The sequence below is a fragment of the Ovis aries genome, chromosome 24 (genome assembly GCF_016772045.2).
Source record: "Ovis aries strain OAR_USU_Benz2616 breed Rambouillet chromosome 24, ARS-UI_Ramb_v3.0, whole genome shotgun sequence".
NCBI lineage: Eukaryota > Metazoa > Chordata > Mammalia > Artiodactyla > Bovidae > Ovis > Ovis aries.
The window spans coordinates 1,499,666-1,521,139 of NC_056077.1; the positions used below are offsets into that span (position 1 = coordinate 1,499,666).

The 21,474-nt window shown below is 65.2% G+C and overlaps 1 protein-coding gene and 1 long non-coding RNA gene across 8 annotated transcripts in view; one reads left to right on the forward strand and one right to left on the reverse strand.

Annotated features, from left to right (window-relative positions):
- Positions 1-20,669, forward strand: part of CACNA1H (calcium voltage-gated channel subunit alpha1 H) — a 56,534-nt gene extending 35,865 nt beyond the window's left edge. For 2 of the 5 annotated variants that reach the window (XM_060405819.1, XM_060405823.1), the window contains exons 7-34: positions 122-214; positions 961-1,738; positions 2,839-3,281; positions 4,673-4,824; positions 5,453-5,638; positions 6,343-6,460; positions 6,713-6,868; positions 7,173-7,263; positions 7,421-7,629; positions 9,127-9,543; positions 9,980-10,080; positions 10,212-10,335; positions 10,413-10,481; positions 10,586-10,770; positions 10,952-11,078; positions 11,243-11,368; positions 11,531-11,620; positions 11,861-12,053; positions 12,627-12,644; positions 13,810-13,961; positions 14,686-14,795; positions 14,986-15,119; positions 15,281-15,351; positions 16,658-16,736; positions 17,441-17,562; positions 17,657-18,080; positions 18,248-18,408; positions 18,967-20,669. In XM_060405819.1, the coding sequence (XP_060261802.1) occupies positions 122-214; positions 961-1,738; positions 2,839-3,281; positions 4,673-4,824; positions 5,453-5,638; positions 6,343-6,460; positions 6,713-6,868; positions 7,173-7,263; positions 7,421-7,629; positions 9,127-9,543; positions 9,980-10,080; positions 10,212-10,335; positions 10,413-10,481; positions 10,586-10,770; positions 10,952-11,078; positions 11,243-11,368; positions 11,531-11,620; positions 11,861-12,053; positions 12,627-12,644; positions 13,810-13,961; positions 14,686-14,795; positions 14,986-15,119; positions 15,281-15,351; positions 16,658-16,736; positions 17,441-17,562; positions 17,657-18,080; positions 18,248-18,408; positions 18,967-19,971 (5,934 nt within the window). In that variant the 3' untranslated portion in view covers positions 19,972-20,669. The remainder of the gene's footprint in view (positions 1-121; positions 215-960; positions 1,739-2,838; positions 3,282-4,672; positions 4,825-5,452; positions 5,639-6,342; positions 6,461-6,712; positions 6,869-7,172; positions 7,264-7,420; positions 7,630-9,126; positions 9,544-9,979; positions 10,081-10,211; positions 10,336-10,412; positions 10,482-10,585; positions 10,771-10,951; positions 11,079-11,242; positions 11,369-11,530; positions 11,621-11,860; positions 12,054-12,626; positions 12,645-13,809; positions 13,962-14,685; positions 14,796-14,985; positions 15,120-15,280; positions 15,352-16,657; positions 16,737-17,440; positions 17,563-17,656; positions 18,081-18,247; positions 18,409-18,966) is intronic. The other 3 variants (XM_060405820.1, XM_060405822.1, XM_060405821.1) reach the window with 3 other exon arrangements.
- Positions 7,845-19,191, reverse strand: LOC121817879 (uncharacterized). 3 transcript variants are annotated; one of them, XR_009598362.1, is made up of 6 exons: positions 18,947-19,191; positions 11,419-18,398; positions 10,625-11,095; positions 10,246-10,530; positions 9,850-9,912; positions 7,845-9,754 (listed from the first exon to the last, which is right to left on the reverse strand). It is a non-coding gene; the product is annotated as an uncharacterized LOC121817879 (long non-coding RNA). The 3 variants fall into 3 exon arrangements; XR_009598361.1 differs by lacking the exon at positions 7,845-9,754 and having other exon boundaries at positions 9,761-9,912; XR_009598363.1 differs by lacking the exon at positions 7,845-9,754 and having other exon boundaries at positions 9,761-9,912; positions 10,625-11,144.
- Positions 20,670-21,474: the final 805 nt, after the last annotated feature.

Genomic DNA, 21,474 nt, shown 5'->3' on the forward strand with positions numbered 1-21,474 from the left:
GCTGGTGCCGGCAAGGGCTTTCCTGCCCCGCCAGCTATGCCACCCTCCCCAAGACAGGCGAGGAGGGCCCACTGCCCTTCCAGGGCCGTCCATGTGTCCAGCCGCCCGCCTCCCCCACCAGGTGATCACGCTGGAGGGCTGGGTGGACATCATGTACTACGTCATGGACGCCCACTCTTTCTACAACTTCATCTACTTCATCTTGCTCATCATCGTGAGTGCGGGGTTGTGGGGGCACATCTGCTGTGAGGGCCGGGGGGTGTCCCCACATTGTGGCAGACCTGTCTCAGATCCTGAGCTCCCCTGCCGCTGGCCATGGCCCTGCCCCTGGGATCCATGGAGGTCCTGTGCCATCCCGGCCCTCCACAGGGAGTGTGACCCCCGAAGGTGGCACTCAGTTTGGTTCTCTCAGTGGCCCTGGGGTCTGAGGCAGGGTCTGCATAGACCAGAGGTGAGTTGAGCCAGGAACTCGCCCCTTGTTATCTCAGACCATAAACCCAAGCACAAGAGAGTGTCACCTGCTGACCCTGCCACGGAGGACAGTGCAGCCTTGGGGGCTGGGGCAGGCCTGACCCAGGCAGGAGGCTCTAATTGAAAAATATATCTTCAGGAGGAGGGCATGAACCACACAAATGACAGGAAGGAGTCTCCCCACATGTCCTCGAACTGTCCACAAATAATCAAGGAGCAGCCACTGCCCACCACCCATTTCAGATGCTGGGGCTCAGCATCGAATCAGCAGGGATCCCACCCGTCCCAGGGCCCCCTGCCGGCCCCTAGATCGGGAAGCCCACAGTAGGGCTCAGTGTATTTCGCATCAGGGGCTTGATTGTGGTGTAGAAACCACAGCTGCTGCCCTGGCCTCCTGCCCCACCCGAGATGGTGGATCCCAGTGCTCCCCGCTTCCCCACCTCCCGGGAGCACATGACCAGCGAGCTCATGGCTGCCTACCCACCACAGGTGGGTTCCTTCTTCATGATCAACCTGTGCCTGGTGGTCATCGCCACGCAGTTCTCAGAGACGAAGCAGCGGGAGAACCAGCTGATGCGGGAGCAGCGGGCCCGTTATCTGTCCAACGACAGCACGCTAGCCAGCTTCTCTGAGCCGGGCAGCTGCTACGAGGAGCTCCTCCGGTACGTGGGCCACGTGTGCCGCAAGCTAAAGCGCCGTGGCCTCCGCCTCTATGCCCGCTGGCAGAGCCGCTGGCGCAAGAAGGTGGACCCCGGTGGTGCCGTGCATGGCCAGGGCTCAGGGCGGCGGCCGCGGCGGGCAGGCGGGCGCACCACCTCTGTCCACCACCTTGTGTACCACCACCACCACCATCACCACCACCACTACCACTTCAGCCACGGCAGCCCCCGCCGGCCAGGCCCCGAGCCAGGAGCTGGTGACACCAGGCTGGTGAGGGCCGGAGTGCCAGCCTCGCCCAGGCGCGGGCCCCCGGACGCTGAGTCGGTGCACAGTGTGTACCACGCCGACTGCCACGTGGAGGGGCCGCAGGAGAGGGCGCGCGTGGCGCACGCCGCAGCCACTGCCGCTGCCGGGCTCAAGCTGGCTGCTGGGCTGGGAGCCATGAACTACCCCACCATCCTGCCCTCAGCCGCGGGCAGTGGCAAAAGCGGCCTCGGGCCCAAGGGGAAGCGGCCTGGTGGCCCCCTGGGAGCCGGTGGGCACAGCCCCGTGAGGCTGAGCGGCCCGGATCCCTGCGAGAAGATCCAGCACCTGGTTGGGGAGCATGGTAAGGACCTGCCCCTGTGGGGAGCAGTGGGGGGTGGGGTACAGGGCTCCTGGGACGTCCCAACTTATGTGCCCACCCTCGTGAGCCCAGCCTTCTCCTTTGGAGTCCTGGACAAGAGAGAGAAAGGGGGCCTCAGATGGGAGGAGGTGCCTTCCCACCACCATCCATCCTGTGTTCTTGAGCAGCTGATGGCTCAGTGGGGTGCGAGTGTTTGCCACAGGGAAATGAGAATTCTGAAGCTGGCAAGCAAAAGAGAAGCCCTGGGGCCATGTCCCATGGCCCACGTTCAGCCCCAAGTGGGACGGCCAGTCATTTCTCAGCAGGAGCACTTGGCCTGCGCTCTTGGTGGGGAGACTGTGGCTGGGGCGGGGGGGGAGGGGAAGCCAAGGTCACAGAGCTCCCAGAGGCTGAGCAGAGAGGAGCCAGGGTGCCCCTCGGTACACCCGGTCCTCCCACCTGGGCCCTCGGCCTAACCAGCCTGGCTCGCGCAGGACACTGGGGTCACACCAGGCTGAGGCCTCCCAGGTGGCCGGCACTGGCAGGGGCACCCGGGGCAGGGAGAGGTGTGTGTGCCGGGTCCGCCCTGTGTGCTCACATGGTGCCCTGGGCATCACCGCACACGTGCCTGCAGCTCTGCACTGCGCCCTGGGGGAAGCATGGCCCTGCAGGGTGCCCGGCTGCGGCGAGTCTAAGCCTCTGTGGGTGCAGAGTCACCTGGGCCCCAGAGACTCAGCCAGGGAGCCAGCGCGGAGTGACGATGGCTCAGGGCATCATGAGCCAGAACGTTCACGGTCACGGCATCCGTTTACTGGAAAGAGGCTCACGCCATGGTTTTGTGGGTGCTGTGGCTCCTGCAGGGATGAGCCTCTGCCTCTTTTTACCTGAGTGAACAGAGCAGCTCTGCAGGGCGTATGAGTGTGCAAGTGTGTGTGTCTGTTCCTGTGCATGTGCTCAGCTGTGTGCCCAGATGTGTATGAGAGTGCCCAGGTGTGTGCAGGTGTGCACACGGACACCATTCACCCCACAGCAGCCTCCGTGAGCGCCTGCTTCCTGGGCACCAGCTGAGCTACCTGAGGCTGCCCGCATCCTTCTCCCCGCAGGACTGGGCCAGGCCCCCAGCCGCCTGTCAGGCCTGAGTGTGCCCTGCCCCCTGCCCAGCCCCCAGGCGGGCACGCTGACCTGTGAGCTGAGCAGCTGCCCGTACTGCACCAGTGCCTTGGAGGACCCCGAGCTGGAGTTCAGCGACTCAGACAGTGGAGACTCAGACAGCAACGGGGTCTATGAGTTCACACAGGACGTGCGGCATGGGGACAGCCGCGACCCCATGCAGTCGCCCCCTGTGACGGAGGCGCCAGGCGCGGGCAGCACACGGCGGAGGGGGCCGCGGCGGGCAGCGGCGGGCGAGCAGGGCGGGCTGAGCCGCATCTGGGCCTCCTTCAGCGGCAAGCTGCGCCGCATCGTGGACAGCAAGTACTTCAACCGGGGCATCATGGTGGCCATCCTCACCAACACGCTGAGCATGGGTGTGGAGTACCATGAGCAGGTGGGCGCCCACACAGACAGCCTTCAGAGTGGCCCTGGGGCATGTCCCACCTGCCTGTGTCTCCTGCAGGCTTTAGCCTCTCATGGGCTCCACAGAGGGCTCTCTGGGGTTGGGGAATAGGCATAGCAGTGGGGCTGAAGGTCGGCTGTGAGGGAGTTTTTACCGCTCACTCAGCGGAGGCTCGTGCTGCTCGTTGGTGGGCCTCTGCTGAGTAGAGACAGACTGTGGCTCCCATCCAGAGGTCCTCTGTCTGGGCTGGGGCATTGAGAGTGCAGACCCGGAGGCAGCAGGGAGCCAAGGGCACTTGCCAGGCCATCTGGTGCTTTTCAGGGTGGGACCCCCAGAGCCCAGCTTTCATGGACAGAGCCCCCCATATGAGCTGGGCCTGCAGGCTGGGATGCCCTGCGTGGCCCCAGAGGGGAATGTGGCAGCGGCACGTGGTGCTGGCGCGCGGCCCCTGCCCTGGGCTGGGGCTTCCCCGAGAAGCAGCGGCTGGGCCAGCAGGGAGAGGTCGTCCTCCCTGGGGATCGAGGCCAGTTCACTCTTAATGACCAAACTGCCTTCTTCCTTTTCTGCTCTCTGGGCTTTTTAAGTCCCTTAAGCTCTGGTCTTTCATCCTTTAGCAATTTCAGGGAAAATGCAAGTGATGTTAGCCTCCAGCTGGCAGCTGGGAGGTGCCGTCTGTGAGGGTGAGATCCAGGGCAGGAGCAACAGCAGGCTCGGGGATCCCTGGCCAGGAGGAGCCTCTGTGCAGATGTGAGCTTGTGCACAGACACACACGTGGGTGGCCACGCATGCACACAACACACGCGGGCACATGCAGACTCACGTGCACACAGGCAGACCACACACTGGCACACACAGCAGCATCTACGCTGGCACAGGTGTGCACTTGCACACATAGGCAGACTAGCATATCCCTGGTAAGAAAAGGGCCTCGGGGCCTTCTGCTGACAAGGAAAGGTGTGCGGGGCCACCAGGGCCAGGGCAGCTGCTGGGGGAACCACTGTACTGCCTGCACCCCGGGTACCCACACGCCCACCCCAGAACAGATGCTCTAGGCTCTGTTCCCAAGGCCTGTGCTGTTGGGGTCTGGGAAGTGTCCGGAGCCCTGTTTCTCAAGACATGCTGCTGGGAAGGTCAGGTGGAGCCTGGGGGAGCCAGGGACAGTCAGGGTGGGAGGGCCAGGCAGGCTGGGGTGCAACTGGAGGGGACACCCCTGTGGTCCCTGTTTCCTCCTCTGGACAGCAGCCGATGGGTCTCCTGAGATGTTGCCACAGCCCCTTGATGCAGCCTTACATGCTCTCAGATCAGTGGACTGGTGCCCCACCCTGCCATGACAGGCAGTGGGGGCTGGGGGCAGGCCCTGACAATCACTCTGCCGCCCGCAGCCCGAGGAGCTGACCAACGCCCTGGAGATCAGCAACATCGTGTTCACAAGCATGTTTGCTCTGGAGATGCTGTTGAAGCTGCTGGCCTGCGGCCCACTGGGCTACATCCGGAACCCCTACAACATCTTTGACGGCATCATCGTCGTCATCAGGTGGGTCCTCTCCTCCCCGTGTCCACCACAGCCCCCGCAGATGGCAGAGCCCCCACCACTGGGAAAGGCCCTGCCGTCAGGGTGCAGAGGTGCAGTCTCCTGGGGCGGGACCCTTGCCCCTCCTCAAAGGCAGAGTCGGGTGCACATGGTGAAGTCAGCTGCAGCTCAGGTGGGAGTTTCTAGAAGCTAGTGGAGCTGTTCCCTGCGGGAACAGAGCAGGCACTCAGTGGCCGTTCAGCCTTGCAGCCGGCCTCCACTGAGGGCTCAGCCCCAGCAAGAAAGGCCAGCTTGCTACAGCAAAATCCGCATAGAAAGGACCAGGGGGATCTGGGGAAATTCCCTCCCCCTGGGACAAAGCAGGGCCCTTGGGAGTCAAGGGGGCCCCCAGCCTAAGGAGAGCAGACAAGCCAGGCACCCTGGAAAGGCGCTCAGTCGAGTCTGCCACCACCACCCCTCAGCCGCTCCCACGCTTTGATGCAGCCGAACCTGCTCCCAGTTGGGGTTGAGCAGAGGCCGTGGTGGCTCCGGGCTGTCGTTCTTGCCTCTGGGAAGAGGGTGTCCCAGAGTCAGGGTGGGAGTAGGCCGTCCTAACCCTGCTCGTCCCACCCCTCACCCCCCCGCCCCTCAGCGTGTGGGAGATCATCGGGCAGGCGGACGGCGGGCTGTCGGTGCTGCGCACCTTCCGGCTGCTGCGGGTGCTCAAGCTGGTGCGCTTCATGCCCGCGCTGCGGCGCCAGCTGGTGGTGCTCATGAAGACCATGGACAACGTGGCCACCTTCTGCATGCTGCTCATGCTCTTCATCTTCATCTTCAGGTGCGTGCGCCGCGCAGGGGCCTCCCTGCCCCGGGGGGCTGCAAGGGGAAGGCCTGTGGCAAGGAGCCCACTCTGGCGCTCGACGGGAGGCCCCGCTCCCAGCCGGGACCGCCCACCGCGCCGGCATCCGGCCCCCGCCCGCCGCGCGGGTCCCGCCCGCCGCGCCGTCCCTGGCTTCGGGGGCCTGGGGTGCCCTGAGCCTGAAAGAGGAAGACAGATTCAGTTACTGTGGTTTTTGCTGCCATGCGCCAGCACGCAGTGGGGGACTTGGAACTGTGCTCAAGAGCCAAGGGCAAAGGGGCGGAGGAGGGCGGGGCAGGCATGCAGGCAAGCTGGGGCTCCTGGACCCCTGGTGCTGTCGCTGGGCCCAGGCCGTGGGCCGGCTTGGCCCTGGGCCTCCGGAGCGGGCTGGGGCGGAGAGCGGCCCACGTAGGCTGGGTGAGACAGACACCCAGTCCTGGCCGCTGTCTGAAGCCAGAGTGGCCTCCAGTGTTCCCTCCGTTCTTGGCTTTGGTCTTACCACCTATAGAATGGAAACAGCTTGTCCGTGGACCCTGGGCAGCCCTGCCCAGGAGGAAGCTGGAGTTCGGGGAGGTGTGGAGGAGTGGGTGGTGGGCGTGGGGAGACCAGGCTGGGCCCCCAGCCCCATGCCTGGCCCTCACCAGTCACTCACTGTGCCCGTGCCTGTCCACGCCCCCCCTCAGCATCCTTGGCATGCATCTCTTCGGCTGCAAATTCAGTCTGAAAACAGATACCGGAGACACAATCCCCGACCGGAAGAACTTTGATTCCCTGCTGTGGGCCATTGTCACCGTGTTCCAGGTACAGCTGGGCAGGCCGTCCCCTGCTGTGCACGGGTGGTCCTTGGAGGGCCATAGCCCTGCTCGGAGCTGGCTAAGGCCCTTCCAAGACCACTGGGGGTGAAGAACGGTGGCCGGGACGTTGGGGTGGTGGGCCTGGTCTTACTCGTCCTTCTGGTCCTGAGACCTGGTGGTATTCCCCCAGCCAGGACCCCGTCCTGGTGCCCCCTTGGCCCCCACATTGGGCCCACTCTGCCCACTGCCCCTCCCCCAGATCCTCACTCAAGAGGACTGGAACGTCGTCCTGTACAACGGCATGGCCTCCACATCCTCCTGGGCCGCGCTGTACTTCGTGGCCCTCATGACCTTTGGCAACTACGTGCTCTTCAACCTGCTGGTGGCCATCCTGGTGGAGGGTTTCCAGGCCGAGGTGAGGGGGAGCTTCCAGGGGAGGTGAAGGGGAGCTTCCAGGGGAGGTGAAGGGGAGCTTCCAGGGGAGGTGAGGGGGCTTCCTGGGGAGGTAAGGGGGCTTCCAAGGGAGTGAAGGGTTCTAGGGGAGGTGAGGGGCTTCCAGGGGAGGCGGTGGGAACCAGGAGTGTGGGGCAGACTCCCCCCAGCCATCCTCGCCCTGCTGGGCTCTTCTGTCCACTGCCACCCCTTGTGGGCCTGACCTTTCCATCCGGGGTCACCCCCCATGGGGGGCCTCACGTGTGCTGTGTGCTCGGTGGGCACAGGGCGATGCCACCAGGTCCGACACAGATGAAGACAAGACGCCCACCCACTTGGAGGAGGACTTGGACAAGTTCCGAGACCTCAGGGCCACAGGTGCGCGTGTGGGTGGGGGGCAGGGATGGGGCGGAGGGGATGCTGCCTCTAGGGTCTGGGCACAGCTGGGACTCCGGAGGGGGATCCTAGGTGGACAGGCACTCCTTCCTGGGAGCCCTGCAGGCTCGAGTGGCCTCCCCTCTCCCCCCTCCCCTAGAGATGAAGATGTACTCGCTGGCAGTGACACCCAACGGGCACCTGGAGGGCCGGGGCAGCCTGCCCCCTCCCCTTATTATGCGCACGGCGGCCACGCCCATGCCCACCCCCAAGAGCTCCCCACACCTGGACGCGGCCCCTGGCCCCCTGGACTCGCGCCGTGGCAGCAGCAGCTCCATGGACCCTCAGCTAGGAGACCAGAAATCTCTGGTAGGGGACCCTGCCCTGGCCTCAGGGCACCTTCAGGCTCACCCCCCCCCCACCAACACACAGCTCCTTAGGCCTTTCCCAGAGATGAGTGAGGGTCCTGAATGTGCCCTCCCCACTCACACCCTAGAAATCCCTCAGGCCCAAGCGCTTTGTTTTCTATAAATGGAACTAGAAACCACTGTTCTGATGGGAGGCATATGAATAAGCAAGTAGAATAGCAGGCCGGAAGTTTATCTTCCAATTTGCGCAATGTAAGATAAAAGCTGGCAGAACACAGAATGTACAAGAAGGGAAAACAGAGAAGGATGGCAAAAAGGTGTAAAAGCTGAGTACACGAAACAGGTGACGGAAGCCGGGCAGAGGCTTCTGTGCGTCACCAGCAGCACCCTGTGGAGCTGGGGCCCACGGTCTTTCCAGACAAACCCAGGAAGCACCACCCCAGACAGATGCAGCTAGAGCCGGCTCTGTGCATCTCAGAAGGGCCAGAAGGGGTGGGTGGAGCAGGACAAGCTAACTTGGGGTGGGGTGGGGGGTGAACCTGGAGGAAAGTCCAGGCAAACCATCGAGAGGGGGAGGGGGCACCGAGTGTCAGTCACAGAACAGCTGTGGCCAAGCAGCTGTTCTAAGCAGCTAAGCTGCTAGCTCCCCCAGGAGGAGGATGGGGCTGTTGGGCCAGATTCCAGCTCAGCTCCTGCTGACCCAGGAGGTGAAAACGGCGAAGGGCAGAGAGCATAGGTGCAGCAAAGGTGAAGTCCCGGAGCACAGCCCAGTTTCTCTCCTGAGGCTGCGCGTGGCTTCTCCTTGGAAGTCCAGAGCCTGCCAGCCAGAAGCTGATGAGCGATCCCTCCTCAGAGCTCCAGGTCAGCTGCTGGGCCGTATCTGAGGATCCCTGGCCCGTTGATGACCTTCGCCCACCCTCTGGTCCTCAAGCTGCCATGCGAGGCCCACTCAGGGCTCTGACACTTGCTGGCGATGTCTCCAGCTCACCGTTGACCCACTGTGTGCCACAGGCATCTCGCGGAAGGCTCCCTGTCACTAGCAGCTCCCCAGCAGGGCTGTCCGCTCCTTAGAGGAGAGGCCCTGTTTAGCTTACACATGCGTGTTAGCTGCTCAGTCGTGTCTGACTCTTTGTGGCCTCATGGACTGTAGCCCGCCAGGCTCCTCTGTCCATGGGATTCTTCAGGCAAGAATTCTGGAATGGGTAGCCATTTCCTTCTCCATGGGATCTTCCCAACCCAGGGATCGAACCCAGGTCTCCTGCATTGCAGGCAGATTTTTTTACCATCCGAGCCACCAAGGAAGCCCGTTAAAAGAGATGATCCATGCCACCCACGGGTGACATTCGTACATGGATCATCTCTTTTAAATGTCACCCACGGGTGTCAGTGGAGATCCTTTTCACCAGGGAAAGGCCCGTGAGCCAGGTGCCCTGAGGCCAGCATGTTGGGGGTGACTTGGGAAGTGTGTGACCTGCTCATTCCTGCCCCTGCCCCACAGTCTAGCCTCCGCAGCTCGCCCTGCGCCCCCTGGGGCCCCAACAGCGCCTGGAGCAGCCGGCGCTCCAGCTGGAACAGCCTGGGCCGCGCACCCAGCCTCAAGCGCAGGAGCCAGTGTGGGGAGCGCGAGTCGCTGCTGTCCGGCGAGGGCAGGGGCAGTGGCAGCACTGATGAGGAGGCCGAGGATGGCCGGCCAGGGGCGGGGGCCTCGCCAGGCACGCGTGCCACGCCGCTGCGGCGCGCTGAGTCCCTGGACCACCGCAGCACGCTGGACCTGCGGCCCCCACGGCCGGCCACCCTGCTGCCCACCAAGGTCCACGACTGCAATGGGCAGGTGCTGGCCCTGCCCAGCGAGTTCTTCCTGCGCATCGACAGCCACAAGGAGGATCCGGCCGAGTTTGAGGACGATGTCGAGGACGTGAGTGGGGGTGGGCCTCACGTTGGCCCCTTGCCTCTGCTCCCCCTGTCGGGGCAGCATTCATGGGAGGCCCTGGGGGCGGGAGGGGGCGGGAAGCAGGACAGGCTGGGCCAGAGCACATCCATGGGGAGCTCTGGAGCGGGATTCGCCCCAGGGTTGGCCCCACCTCCGGCTGAGGGCTAGTTCTGGAGTTGGTCAGGCAGTGAGATGTCTGCAGGGGGAGGGGAAGTGCCTTCTCAGCTGGGCACCTCACTTCCCAGGGCTGCTGGGGGCCACCTGGGTGGGGATTTGACGATGGCCACTCACTGGTCCCCTAGACCCCAGTGTAGCTCCCTGGCCCGGTGCCTGGGTGGGTGGACAGGGCTGAGCCTGAAGGTGGCAGGGGCTGGGGTTGGTCAGGCTGGGAGGGGCCCTGAACACCACCCCCCCTCCCCAGAGCTGCTGCTCGCGACTGCAGAAGGTGCTGGAGCCGCACAAGCCGGGGTGCTGCCGGAGCCGTGAGCCCTGGGCTCTGTACCTCTTCTCCCCGCAGAACAGGTGAGGGGCGCACCTGGGAAAGCTGGCCCCGCCCCGGGGGCCCCCTTTGTCCCTACCAGACGGTGAGCTCTGTGGACAGAAGCCAGGGCTTGGCCAGGACTGTCCCCAAAACCCCCACCCCTGGCTCCCAGGTTCCGCATCTCCTGCCAAAAGATCATTGCTCACAAGATGTTCGATCACGTCGTCCTCGTCTTCATCTTCCTCAACTGCATCACCATCGCCCTGGAGAGGCCCGACATCGACCCCGGCAGCACCGTGAGGCTCTCTCCTCACTGGGGAGGGGTGGGTCCCATGGCCACGGCCGCCCCTTCCCATCTTCTTGTCTCCTGCAGGAGCGCGTCTTCCTCAGTGTCTCCAACTACATCTTCACAGCGATCTTCGTGGCGGAGATGATGGTGAAGGTACACCGTGTCCTGGGGGACCCGGGGGTCTGTCCGTCTGGCCTTGCAGCTGCGGCCACATATACAGGGCGTAGGTCCACGAGCCCATCATCTGTACTCACCAGGTGGTGGCCCTGGGCCTCGTCTCGGGTGAGCACGCCTACCTGCAGAGCAGCTGGAACATACTGGATGGGGTGCTGGTCCTGGTGTCCCTGGTGGACATCGTCGTGGCCATGGCCTCGGCTGGCGGTGCCAAGATCCTGGGCATCCTGCGTGTGCTGCGCCTGCTGCGGACCCTGCGGCCACTGAGGTGGACTGGGCCGTGGGGCGGGGCCAAAGGAGGGGATGGAGGCAGGAGGGCGGGCCCACACGTGGGGCGGGAGAGGGGCCCGGGCTGCAGGGCAGCCAGGTGTTTGCAGTGCTGGGCGTTCCTCCTGGTGGCAGCTCCCTTGGGCGTGTCCAGCAGCGCGTTCCTTCTGGCCCTCTTGCAGGGTCATCAGCCGTGCGCCGGGACTCAAGCTGGTGGTGGAGACTCTGATATCGTCCCTCAGGCCCATCGGGAACATCGTCCTCATCTGCTGCGCCTTCTTCATCATCTTCGGCATCCTCGGGGTGCAGGTGCATGGCCTGCCTGCCTGAGGGACGGTGGGCGGCGGGCAGCAGCTGCAGAGTCGCCCGGGAGGGCTGCAGCCCACGCAGGCAGGGAGAGGGCGGGGCCCGTGAGGGCGCGGGGAATGGCAGGGCAGGGCCGGACCCTCTGAGTGACCGCCCCTCCCGGTCAGCTTTTCAAGGGGAAGTTTTACTACTGCGAGGGCGCTGACACCAGGAACATTTCCACTAAGGCTGAGTGCAGGGCCGCGCACTACCGCTGGGTGCGACGCAAGTACAACTTCGACAACCTGGGCCAGGTGGGCGGGGCTGGGGCGGGGCGGGCGGGGCTGGCGGGTGACTCACTCACCTCAGCCCTGATCTGGAGGGCGGGAGCCGCAGGGTCTCAGCAAGTTAGGAGGGTTCGCGGTGAGCGAGCTGAGGCAGCGCCCAGAGGTGCCCGCCTTGCTCTGGCCTCGCAGGCGCTGATGTCGCTGTTCGTGCTCTCGTCCAAGGACGGCTGGGTGAATATCATGTACGACGGGCTGGACGCCGTGGGCGTGGACCAGCAGGTGCGGCGGGCAGCCCTGCCCCTCCGCTTGGGCCGTCTCCCTTGGTCTCCGCTCATCTCAGAGCGCGCAACGTCCGCAGAGACGAGGCTGCCTTTGGCAGAGGTCCACATCGGGCGTCAGAGCCCGTGGGCGGGGCTCAGCGCGTGTGGGCGGGGTCAGCCCATGGGCGGGGCTCAGGGCGTGTGGGCGGGGCCAGAGCCCGTGGGCGGGCCTGCACCCACGCGCTCTCCTGTGCTGCAGCCGGTGCCCAACCACAACCCCTGGATGCTGCTCTACTTCATCTCCTTCCTGCTCATCGTCAGCTTCTTCGTGCTCAACATGTTCGTGGGCGTCGTGGTGGAGAACTTCCACAAGTGCCGGCAGCACCAGGAGGCCGAGGAGGCGCGGCGGCGCGAGGAGAAGCGGCAGCGTCGCCTGGAGAGGAAGCGCAGGAGTAAGGCCCTCCGAGTGGCAGTGGCGGTGGCCGGTGGCTACTGCGCGTCACCCAGCTCCTCCCCATCCACCTGAGCCCCCCTTTCGCCTATGGGAGGGTGGCTGGGGACCGGGAGGCCAGCCAGGGGCAGCTCCGAGACCTGGCTGCTGCCGCCGAAAACCAGGTCCGCCTCGCCCCCAGCCCAGGGCTGTGGGGACCAAATCCGGGCAGCGGCTCAGCACCCTGGCCCCGGAGTCCCCCGCCTGGCCCTACTCCTCTCGGCCCTGGCCTCTCCAGATGGCTCTGCACGCTCGCCCTTCATGTTCTCAGAGAAGAACGGCTGCAGAGGAGGCAGGGGGCCCTTCCCAGGAGGCACAGGGATGAGACCCCAGCCCCCACGCCCACCACTGCAGGGGCAGGCTCACCCCGCTTTTGTGTTCTCACGCCTTGGTGGGGGGAGCAAGCAGAGCCATTCAAGACAGAGAGAGGGTCTTAGGACACCCCTGCCCAACCTGGGGAGCAGAGTGGGCTTCTTCCAGGAGGGGTCCTGGCCCCGCCCACCGGCCAGCTCAGACCATCTCCTTGTCTTTCCAGGCACTTTCCCCAACCCAGGTACCTGCCCCCACCCCGCATGCCTCAGCCCTGCTTCTGCCAGCCACTGCATGGGGCTGTGAACTGGCCTGATCTCTGCCCCTCTGCCTCTGCCACAGGGAAGGGTGGACATTGCAGGAGGGTGCCAGGCCCCCTGGGGTCCACTGCAGGGTCAGCACGGGATGGCTGCAGGGTGCCAGGCGCCAGTGGGAGGAGGAGGGATTGCTGGCTGGCCTGCCTGGTGTTCACGCTGCTGCCTCTGAGCCCGTGTGTGCTTCTGCCCGGCTTGCACGCCTGCCTGCTGTGCTGGGACGCCTGCCGGCTGGCTACCCCATGTCCTCAGTGCTGGCCTGGCCTCACTGGCCTCTGGCCCCCTTGGCTGCTGCGCTGAGCTCTCTAGTGACCGCATGCCAGACCGAGGAGCATGCGGGCCCCAGGGAGGGGTTGGTTCCCATTGGCCCCCGCTCTCCCTGGTCCCTGCCCACAGGTTCTGAGGCCAAGGCGGGCCCCCTGTGCAGTGGGGGCAGCCGTGCCCTCATCTAGCGGGCACTGGTGTGCTCTAGGGAGTTACTGCAGGCAGAGCGTTTAGTGCAGACAGAGCTGCTGGGAGATGGACCCCCTCCCATCCCCCAGGTCATGGCCACCAACCTCAGATGGACCAGAGGGCAAGCAGGCCCCAGACAGCAGGCACACGGCCACAGGCCTCCTGGAGGACAGGGAACAGAGGGACTCCGGGCCTGGTGCCCAGAACGCAGCATATGCCCAGTCGGGGAGATGGGGGTGTGGTGGGCCACCCTGCCCTGCCCTGCCGTGCCCTGCCTTGGGACTGTCCCTGCCCCCTAAAAAGCTCCCATCTGCCCCTCCCTTCATTGCTGAGGTATCTCTGGACCCTGATGCCAGTCCAGGAGAGTAGATGACACAGGCCCTGGCTTGGGACCTCCTGGCAGGGTGGGGGGTCCAGACAGGGCTCCAGGGCAGGGCCCAGGTGGAATCTCAGCTTCTATGCCCACTCCAGGGATCTGCTCTGAGGCTGAGGCCCTCTTGGAGGAGGAGGTCAGTGGGTGACCTGCCCCGAGGCCCACGCGCAAGCCTGGGCCCTCCCCCAGCCCCCTGACTCCCCAGCACCTGGGAGGCAGCCCTCTCATCCCGCCCCACCTGCCCACTCACCACTGTGCTCTCCCCGCAGAGGCCCAGCGCCGGCCCTACTATGCGGACTACTCGCCCACCCGCCGCTCCATCCACAGTCTGTGCACCAGCCACTACCTGGACCTTTTCATCACCTTCATCATTGGCGTCAACGTCATCACCATGTCCATGGAGCACTACAACCAGCCCAAGGTGGGGCTCACTGTCGTGACACACCGGCCCCCCTGCCTCCAGGCCTGCAGCCCGGTTAGGGGGTGGTGTCGGTCGCCAAGGGTGGGGTCTGTTGCCAGCCAGGTGGTGCTACCCTGAGAGCTGGAGGCCCAGGTCTGCAACCCTGCCTGAGCCCTTGTCAGGGTTTGTGGGATACATGGAGGTGTGGCTTGAACAAAGGGTCCTCCTTCCTTTAAAGCCAGTGGACACCCTGGGCCACCTGTCCCAAGGGCATCCTTGACCCTGTGACAGGTTCCATCCAAAACGCTGGCTAGGGGATGTCCCCAAGTCCAGGAAAGGTCAGACTGAGAGGGTGATGCTCTCAGATCCCATCTCCATTATTTCATCAAAGACGGGACGCCCCCTCCTCCCAGAACAGCTGAGCGCCTCTAACTCTGTAGCTGAAGCTGAGCCCGTCTGGTGGGCTGGCTTCTACGCTGGGCTGAGGGTGGGACTGGCCTAAGCAGGGCTGGGAGTCTGGGTTCCCAGCACCAGGTTCCCCCAACTGAGGGTCGTCCTGAGAATGCCGTGAGGGTCAGGCCAGGCAGGCCTCCCTAAGCCAGCACAGACCTCCATCCAGTAATAGCTGAGGCCTGTCTGTGGGCAGGCCTGGGGTGCCCCGGTTGGTCAGCAGAGCAGAGAGGTGGGGCAGGGCGGGCAGCACTGCAGGGGGCCTGACGTTCAGGAGCCTGGTGCTCGCCCCCAGGCTCTGGACGAGGCCCTCAAGTACTGCAATTACGTGTTCACCATCGTCTTTGTTGTTGAGGCTGTGCTGAAGCTGGTGGCCTTTGGGTTCCGGAGGTTCTTCAAGGACAGGTGTGTGGGATGGGGCAGGTGGGAGCCACGGCTGGAGGCCTGCAGAGGCGACGGTGCTGAGCAGGAGTGCCCCTGGTGACACCAGGACATTCCCAGGGGATGGGGAGGGGACTCCAGGTGCTCCGAAGGGCCAGGGGTGCTGGGGAGGAGGCACTGGCTGGCACTGAGCCATGCCTGCCCACCCACCCAGGTGGAACCAGCTGGACCTAGCCATCGTCCTGCTGTCCATCATGGGCATCACGCTGGAGGAGATTGAGATGAACGCAGCGCTACCCATCAATCCCACCATCATCCGAATCATGCGTGTCCTCCGCATCGCCCGTGGTAGGCCGCCGCCCACCTGAGCCCTGCGCTGTTGGAGGGCCCGCCCCCTACCTCCTGCCTTACCTGCCCCAGTGGACCACCTGGGGACCGGGAGGTCGGGGATGTGTAGTCCAGGTCAGACCAGCCCCATCCGCCCACTAATGCTTGGCTCCCCATCGTAGTCCTGAAGCTGCTCAAGATGGCCACGGGCATGCGGGCCCTGCTGGACACGGTGGTCCAGGCACTGCCCCAGGTATGTCGGCCACTCGGGGGCCTGGCCTGGGTCTGGCTCCCCTGCTCCCAGGGTGGGCATCACAGACGCCCCCAAGAAGACAAGACTGCAGGAGGGCCTCACTCACTGGTCAGGCATAACTGGTTCACGTGGTCTTTCTAGTCTCTAGACAAACGCAATTATCCAGCCCCTCCCCGCCACCTACAGGGAGTAATGGGCTGCTGAGCTGTGCTGTGAGGGGGCGGCCCACATGCTTTGCAGCCTCACTCTAGTCCCTCTGGGGAAGACCAGGGCCCACCGTCTGGTGCAGCTCTGCACTCAGTGGGCTTTGGGCAGAGGGCAGAGCCTGTGTGGCTGAGAGCCTGTGTGGCTGCAGTGGGCTTGTCGAGTTTGGAGGTCCACACCCAGGCCTGTCTCTCCTGAAGCCAGCTCGGGCCCTGTCCTCACATCCTGTGTCCACAGCCCCAACCCTGACCCTGTGTGGCTTCTTGAGTTGAAAGTCTCATTGCCCCATCTGTGTAGTGTTCAGCCCCTGAGCCAGTCCCCCCGGGCATCCATGTGTCCATCTGACGGTGACTCCAGCCCTCTCAACAAGCCATCCAACCATCCAGGCTTCTATCCATCCATTCAGACAGTTGTCTGTCCCCCATCTACCAGCTGTCCAGCTGTCCATCCTCCAGCCCTCCTGGCCACTGGCCACCAGCCTAGCATATATCTATCCACCCAGCTGCCTCCCCAGCCGTCCACACCCTGTGTCTTCAGCTGGCCTCCACTGGTCCCCAGCAGCCTTCCTCAGCCCAGAGTTAACACCCTTAGTGCTCCTGTGTAGCCACCCCCTGTCTGGGAGTTGCCGGAATGGGGGGTTGAGGGTGAAGCCCAGGCCCCAGCCACCCCTGGTGCGATGCCTCTGGGGGCTGGTGAAGAGGGGCACCAGCCACATCAGAGTCAGGAAGGTGTGGAGGAGGGGCGGCAAGTTCATGGAAGAGCCGCGGGCAGGGGTCGGGCAAGACCTGGCGGCCTGCAGAGCTTCCCCCTTTACCTCCCGGTGGGGACCCTGAAGCTAGAGTCCACCCAAGCCGCTGGGAGGCGCTCGGGAGCAGAGGAACTGGATGCAGCCCAACCCCCCGCCCCCGGGTGCAGGGCGGGTGCGAGAGCCAAGGAGGGGCCCTGGGCACCAGTCAGCCCTGGGGCCATAGAAGCCTCGAGGCCAGGAGGCCTGGAGCAAGTACGGGGCTCAAGGCAGGCCTGGGAACTGCCGAGCAGGTCGCGGGTGGGGGACGGGGCGGGCTGAGCCCCCCTGACCTCGCTCCGCTTCTCTCCCGTGTAGGTAGGGAACCTCGGCCTGCTTTTCATGCTCCTGTTTTTTATCTATGCTGCCCTGGGAGTGGAGCTGTTCGGGAGGCTCGGTGAGTGCGGCAGCGCGGGGTCCCACCCCCAAGACTCGCCTGGGAGGCGCAGCTTCCCGCATGCGCATGCGTTCGGGCCGCTGGCCCGGCCCCGCCCCCGCGGCCCTTCACCGTGAGGTGACTGGACGCCGCGCATGCAGACGCGCTGTGCAGCCCGCACACGTGTTAACACGCAGGCCAGGCCGACAGAGCCGCACACGAGCGTGAGTGCACGCGCCCACACACAGGTGTGGCCCCAAGTCTACCAGCCCCAGGGTCGCGCTGCAGCCAGCCCTTCCTGCCGCCCAGGCTCTCCTCCGAACTCCCCGGCGTGCGGCTCCGGCCAGTCTGGGTGGGGGCCTGTGGGGACCTTTCGTGGCGGCCCAGGTCCTGTGGGAGCCCCCTCCCACTGGATGTCACTGAACGAACGCTCAGTGGGTTCCAGGAGCCACCAGTGGGCCTGTGTGGGAGGGGATCGAGGTGGCTGTCACCTTTGAAGGTCTGCCCAGACCCCGAAGTTGGTGCCGCGGCCCTGGACCTGGCGACTCCCAGGCCTGACCCAGCACCTAGGGCTCTCCAGTGCCAGGGCCGCCCGGTCATTCCGCAGAGCAGGGGACTTGCTGGGCCACCGCCCTGCACCCCGAGGAGCATGGCTTTCTCCCGGGCGAGGGCAGGCCCGTGTGCCCTGGCCCCGTGGGGCGGGCTGACCCCGTCGCTCCCGGCAGAATGCAGTGAGGACAACCCCTGCGAGGGCCTGAGCAGACACGCCACCTTCTCCAACTTCGGCATGGCCTTCCTCACGCTGTTCCGCGTGTCCACCGGCGACAACTGGAACGGGATCATGAAGGTACAGGCTGGCGCGGCGGGCGGGACGATGGGAGCCCCCGGAGTGGGGGCCTGCAAGCGGAGGTGGGAGCCTGCCCTCCGCCCTCTGCCCGCAGGACACGCTGCGCGAGTGTGCCCGCGAGGACAAGCACTGCCTCACCTACCTGCCGGCCATCTCGCCCATCTACTTCGTTACCTTCGTGCTGGTGGCCCAGTTCGTGCTGGTCAACGTGGTGGTGGCCGTGCTCATGAAGCACTTGGAGGAGAGCAACAAGGAGGCCCGCGAGGACGCCGAGCTGGACGCAGAGCTCGAGATGGAGATGGCGCAGGGGTCCCCCGCCCGGCCCAGGCCCGCGGCCCCTCAGAGCCCCGGCGCCTCGCCGGACTCCCCCAACGTGCTGGTCGTGCGCAAGGTGTCGGTGTCCAGGATGCTCTCGCTGCCCAACGACAGCTATATGTTCCGTCCCGTGGCGCCTGCGGCAGCCGCTCACCCCCACCCGCTACAGGAGGTGGAGATGGAGACCTACGCGGGCGCCGCGGGTACAGCCCCTGGCGGAGGCAGCCCGGCCCTGAGGGGGGCGGGGTCCGGGGCGGAGCCAAAGGGGCGATGGGTGGGGGCAGGGACCGGGGCAGGGCCAGAGGGGCGTGGGTTGTCGGGCGGGGCCCGCTGGGAGTGGATACACGTTTCTGGCGTTTTCCTGCCGCAGGCCGGGTCACCGCTGCCCACTCGCCGCCTGTGGAGTCCTGCACCTCCCTCCAGGTCCCGTCCGCCGTGTCCTCCCCGTCCAGGGGCGGGGACACCCTCCGTGCTCTGCCCCCGCAGGGTGCAGCCCGCTCGCCTAGTGTCGGCCGGCTTCTCTGCAGACAGGTAGGAGGCGCTTTCGGGTCCTCAGCCTAGCCCTGGGGTCTCTGGGATTCCCTCCCCATTTGAAGTGGGAGAGACGTGGGCGCTGGGCCCTTGGAGTAATGACCACACCCGGCCACGGGGACCCATGGCCCCTTAAACAGCAGCCTAAGCCCCCCAGACTCCCCCTCCCCAGAAACCTTGCGGCGAGCCTGGCCGCAGCCAGAGATCAGATCCCCTCCTGCCTGAGCCTTTGGTGCCCCCCCTCTCCCCCTCCCTGCTTGGGGAACCAAGCTGGCCTAGTACCCCAGACAAGCAGCAGTTGCAGCCGGGGTCTGTGCCCCTCAGGGTTTCCAGGGCCCTGGGCAGGTTCTGCCCACAGGAGCTTGGCCTCCAGTCCTCCCCACGTGACCAGACTCGGTGAAGGCTCCTCTGCTTCAGTTGCAAGGGGAGCCCATCCACACCGGCATCTTGCAGCCTCATCTCACGCTGGCCCATAGCCGTGGGGGTCACACGGTCACCTGGCCTGGAGTGGGGAGGGGGTCCCTCTGGCTGGTCTCACCTGACTCCCTGCCTTTGCAGGAGGCCGTCCTAACGGAGTCCCTGGAAGGGCATGTCGATGGCACTGGGGACAGCAGCCCATTCTGGGGAGAGCCTGGAGGGAAGACCCCCATGAGACAGGCATCCCTGGGGCCCTCCTTGCGGTCCCCACCCCGGTCCCCACGGCCCTCCAGCATCCGCACCCGCAAGCACACTTCTGGACAGCACTGCATCTCCAGCCGTCCGCCGGCCCCAGGCGGGGAGGAGTCCGAAGCCCCAGACCCGGCCGACGAGGAGGTCAGCCACATCACCAGCTCTGCCCGCAGCCCTTCGGCCTCGCCCACTGCCTGTGGGATCGTGGGCGGCGAGCCAGACCTGCACAGGCTCTACAGCGTGGACGCCCGGGGCTTCCTGGACCAGCCGGGCCGGGTGGATGAGCAGAGGCGGCCCTCGGGGGAGCCAGGCGTTGGGGACAGCCGTCCAGAGGCCGGGGAGGCGAAGCCCCGCGTCCTGGAGGCCGAGCTGGCCCTGGGGGCGCGCAGGAAGAAGAAGATGAGCCCCCCCTGCATCTCCATAGAGCCCCCAGCAGAGGACGAGGGTGTGGCCAGGGCCCCTGCGGCAGAGGGCAGCAGCACCACCCTGCGGCGGCGAACCCCATCCTGCGAGGCTGTGCCCCACAGAGACCCCCTGGAGCCTGCAGATGGCGCAGGGCTGGACACGGCTGCCAAGGGGGAGCGGCGGGGCCAGGCCCCCTGCCACACAGAACACCTGACTGTCCCAAACTTCACTTTTGAGCCACTGGACGTGGGAAGTCCCAGTGGGGACCTGTTTGCGGATGGGGGCCACAGGGCCGCCCTAGAACCCAGACCCTCCTCCTCAGGCACTGCGGCCCCTCCAGAACCCCGGGAGACGGAGTCCCCAGTGCCCTCAGGAGACCCCCCAGAGGAGGGGCGGGGGGTGCACCTCACCGTCCCGGAGAGCCCACCGAAGAGAGCGTCCCCCCCGGCTGTGCCAATCCTGGATGACGACGTGGATGAGCCCGTGTAGCTCGGGTGCAGTACCCACAGGCTTTGGCACGGGGGTTGGGGTGCGCCCAGCAGGGTGGCGGCCAGGACAGGGCTGTGTGTGGATCCTGGCTCGGGCCCCCCGAGGGCAGAGGAGCCAGAAGGATGTCAGCGCAGGGAGAGGGAGGCCCATGCCGTTCTGGGCACGTGGAGCAGCGGGAGCCCACAGCCAGAGGCCTCCGTCCTGTCGATTCAGGTTTGGGGTTTCTCAGTGTGCCAAGGTGGTCCCAGGCCGTGTTGGCGGCCCACCCAGGAGTCCCAGGGACAAGGACCAGAAACTGACCAGGAGGAGGAAGGCAGAGGCCGCCCAGCAGAGCCCCATCCTCACGTCCACTTCTTTTTATAGGGAACACGCTTGGGGCCGCTCGCGCCCTCTGGTGGCGGCTTCCTGCTAAAGGCCGCCGTGGCCACGCTTTCCGTCACTCACAGTCCCGAGTTTTCATCCGTGTCTCCACCACTCATCGCTGTCTCATCTCCCCTCCACACCCACTCCCTGCCGTTCCAACCCCTCAGGATTCCAGAGAGCACCTTGACTCTGGTCCCTGGGAAATGGCCGGTCGCCAGGGAGTGGGGACCGTGCAATAAGACCCCCACTGCCCGTGGGGCCTGGTTCAAGACTTTGAGCTGATGGCCCCATCGTTTCACTTTCTTTTATAAAGGCAGGTTAAACGTTTGCAATAATCCAATGCGGAAAACTCGGCTTCTCAAGTCAAGGGGAGGGGAGGGGAGGGGGGTTGCAAAGCAGAGCGGAATAAATATTAACTTATTTAAGAAACACGTTGGATTTCCACCGCCAGAATTGGTATCCCCCTCCCCCATGGGAGGGTGGCCAGCCTGTGGCCTTAGCAAGGGCAGACCTGGGTGATGCCACCACCAGCGTTACAGGGCTCCACAAAGCCCCCCTGCTCCCTGTAGGTCCTCGCCACTCCCCAGTTCCCCTCACCACACTCCCTGGCCGATCTCGGATAGAAAGTTCTGCTGGGAAAAAGCCAAGCTCACCTTGGCAGCCAGAACCACGTGGCATCATTCACACGCTGGAGTCTGATCAGACTGGGAAGAAGATTTTGCCAGGGCTCCCAGCAGGGGTGGAAGCCAGGGTATGGGCCCCTGTGAGAGAGCTTCCCAGCTGGGCAGTCGCTTGGGGCTGCAGGGGGCACTGCCTCCCGGCCTGCTGTCTCTCTACCTGTGTCCCTGCCTGAAGGCTCTGAACCCAGACCTGCCCCACGTCCTGCTGGCCTCAGCTGCAGCCCCAGTGTGAGACCTGCTCCCCCCACGACCCCTTCCCCCGAGAGCAGGAACAGAGGGGGGCCGGGTCAGCTTAGAACCTGTGGTCCTCCGTGGTGGACTGTGGCTGTGACCGCGGTGTGGGGCTGTACCCCGTGCGCGGTTGGCTCCCCGATAGCATGCAGGCCCTGCCCTTCACTCAGCAAAGCAGGTGCGCACGGCAACAGGACAGCGGCTGCCTCCAGGCTGGTCCAGGTGGTGG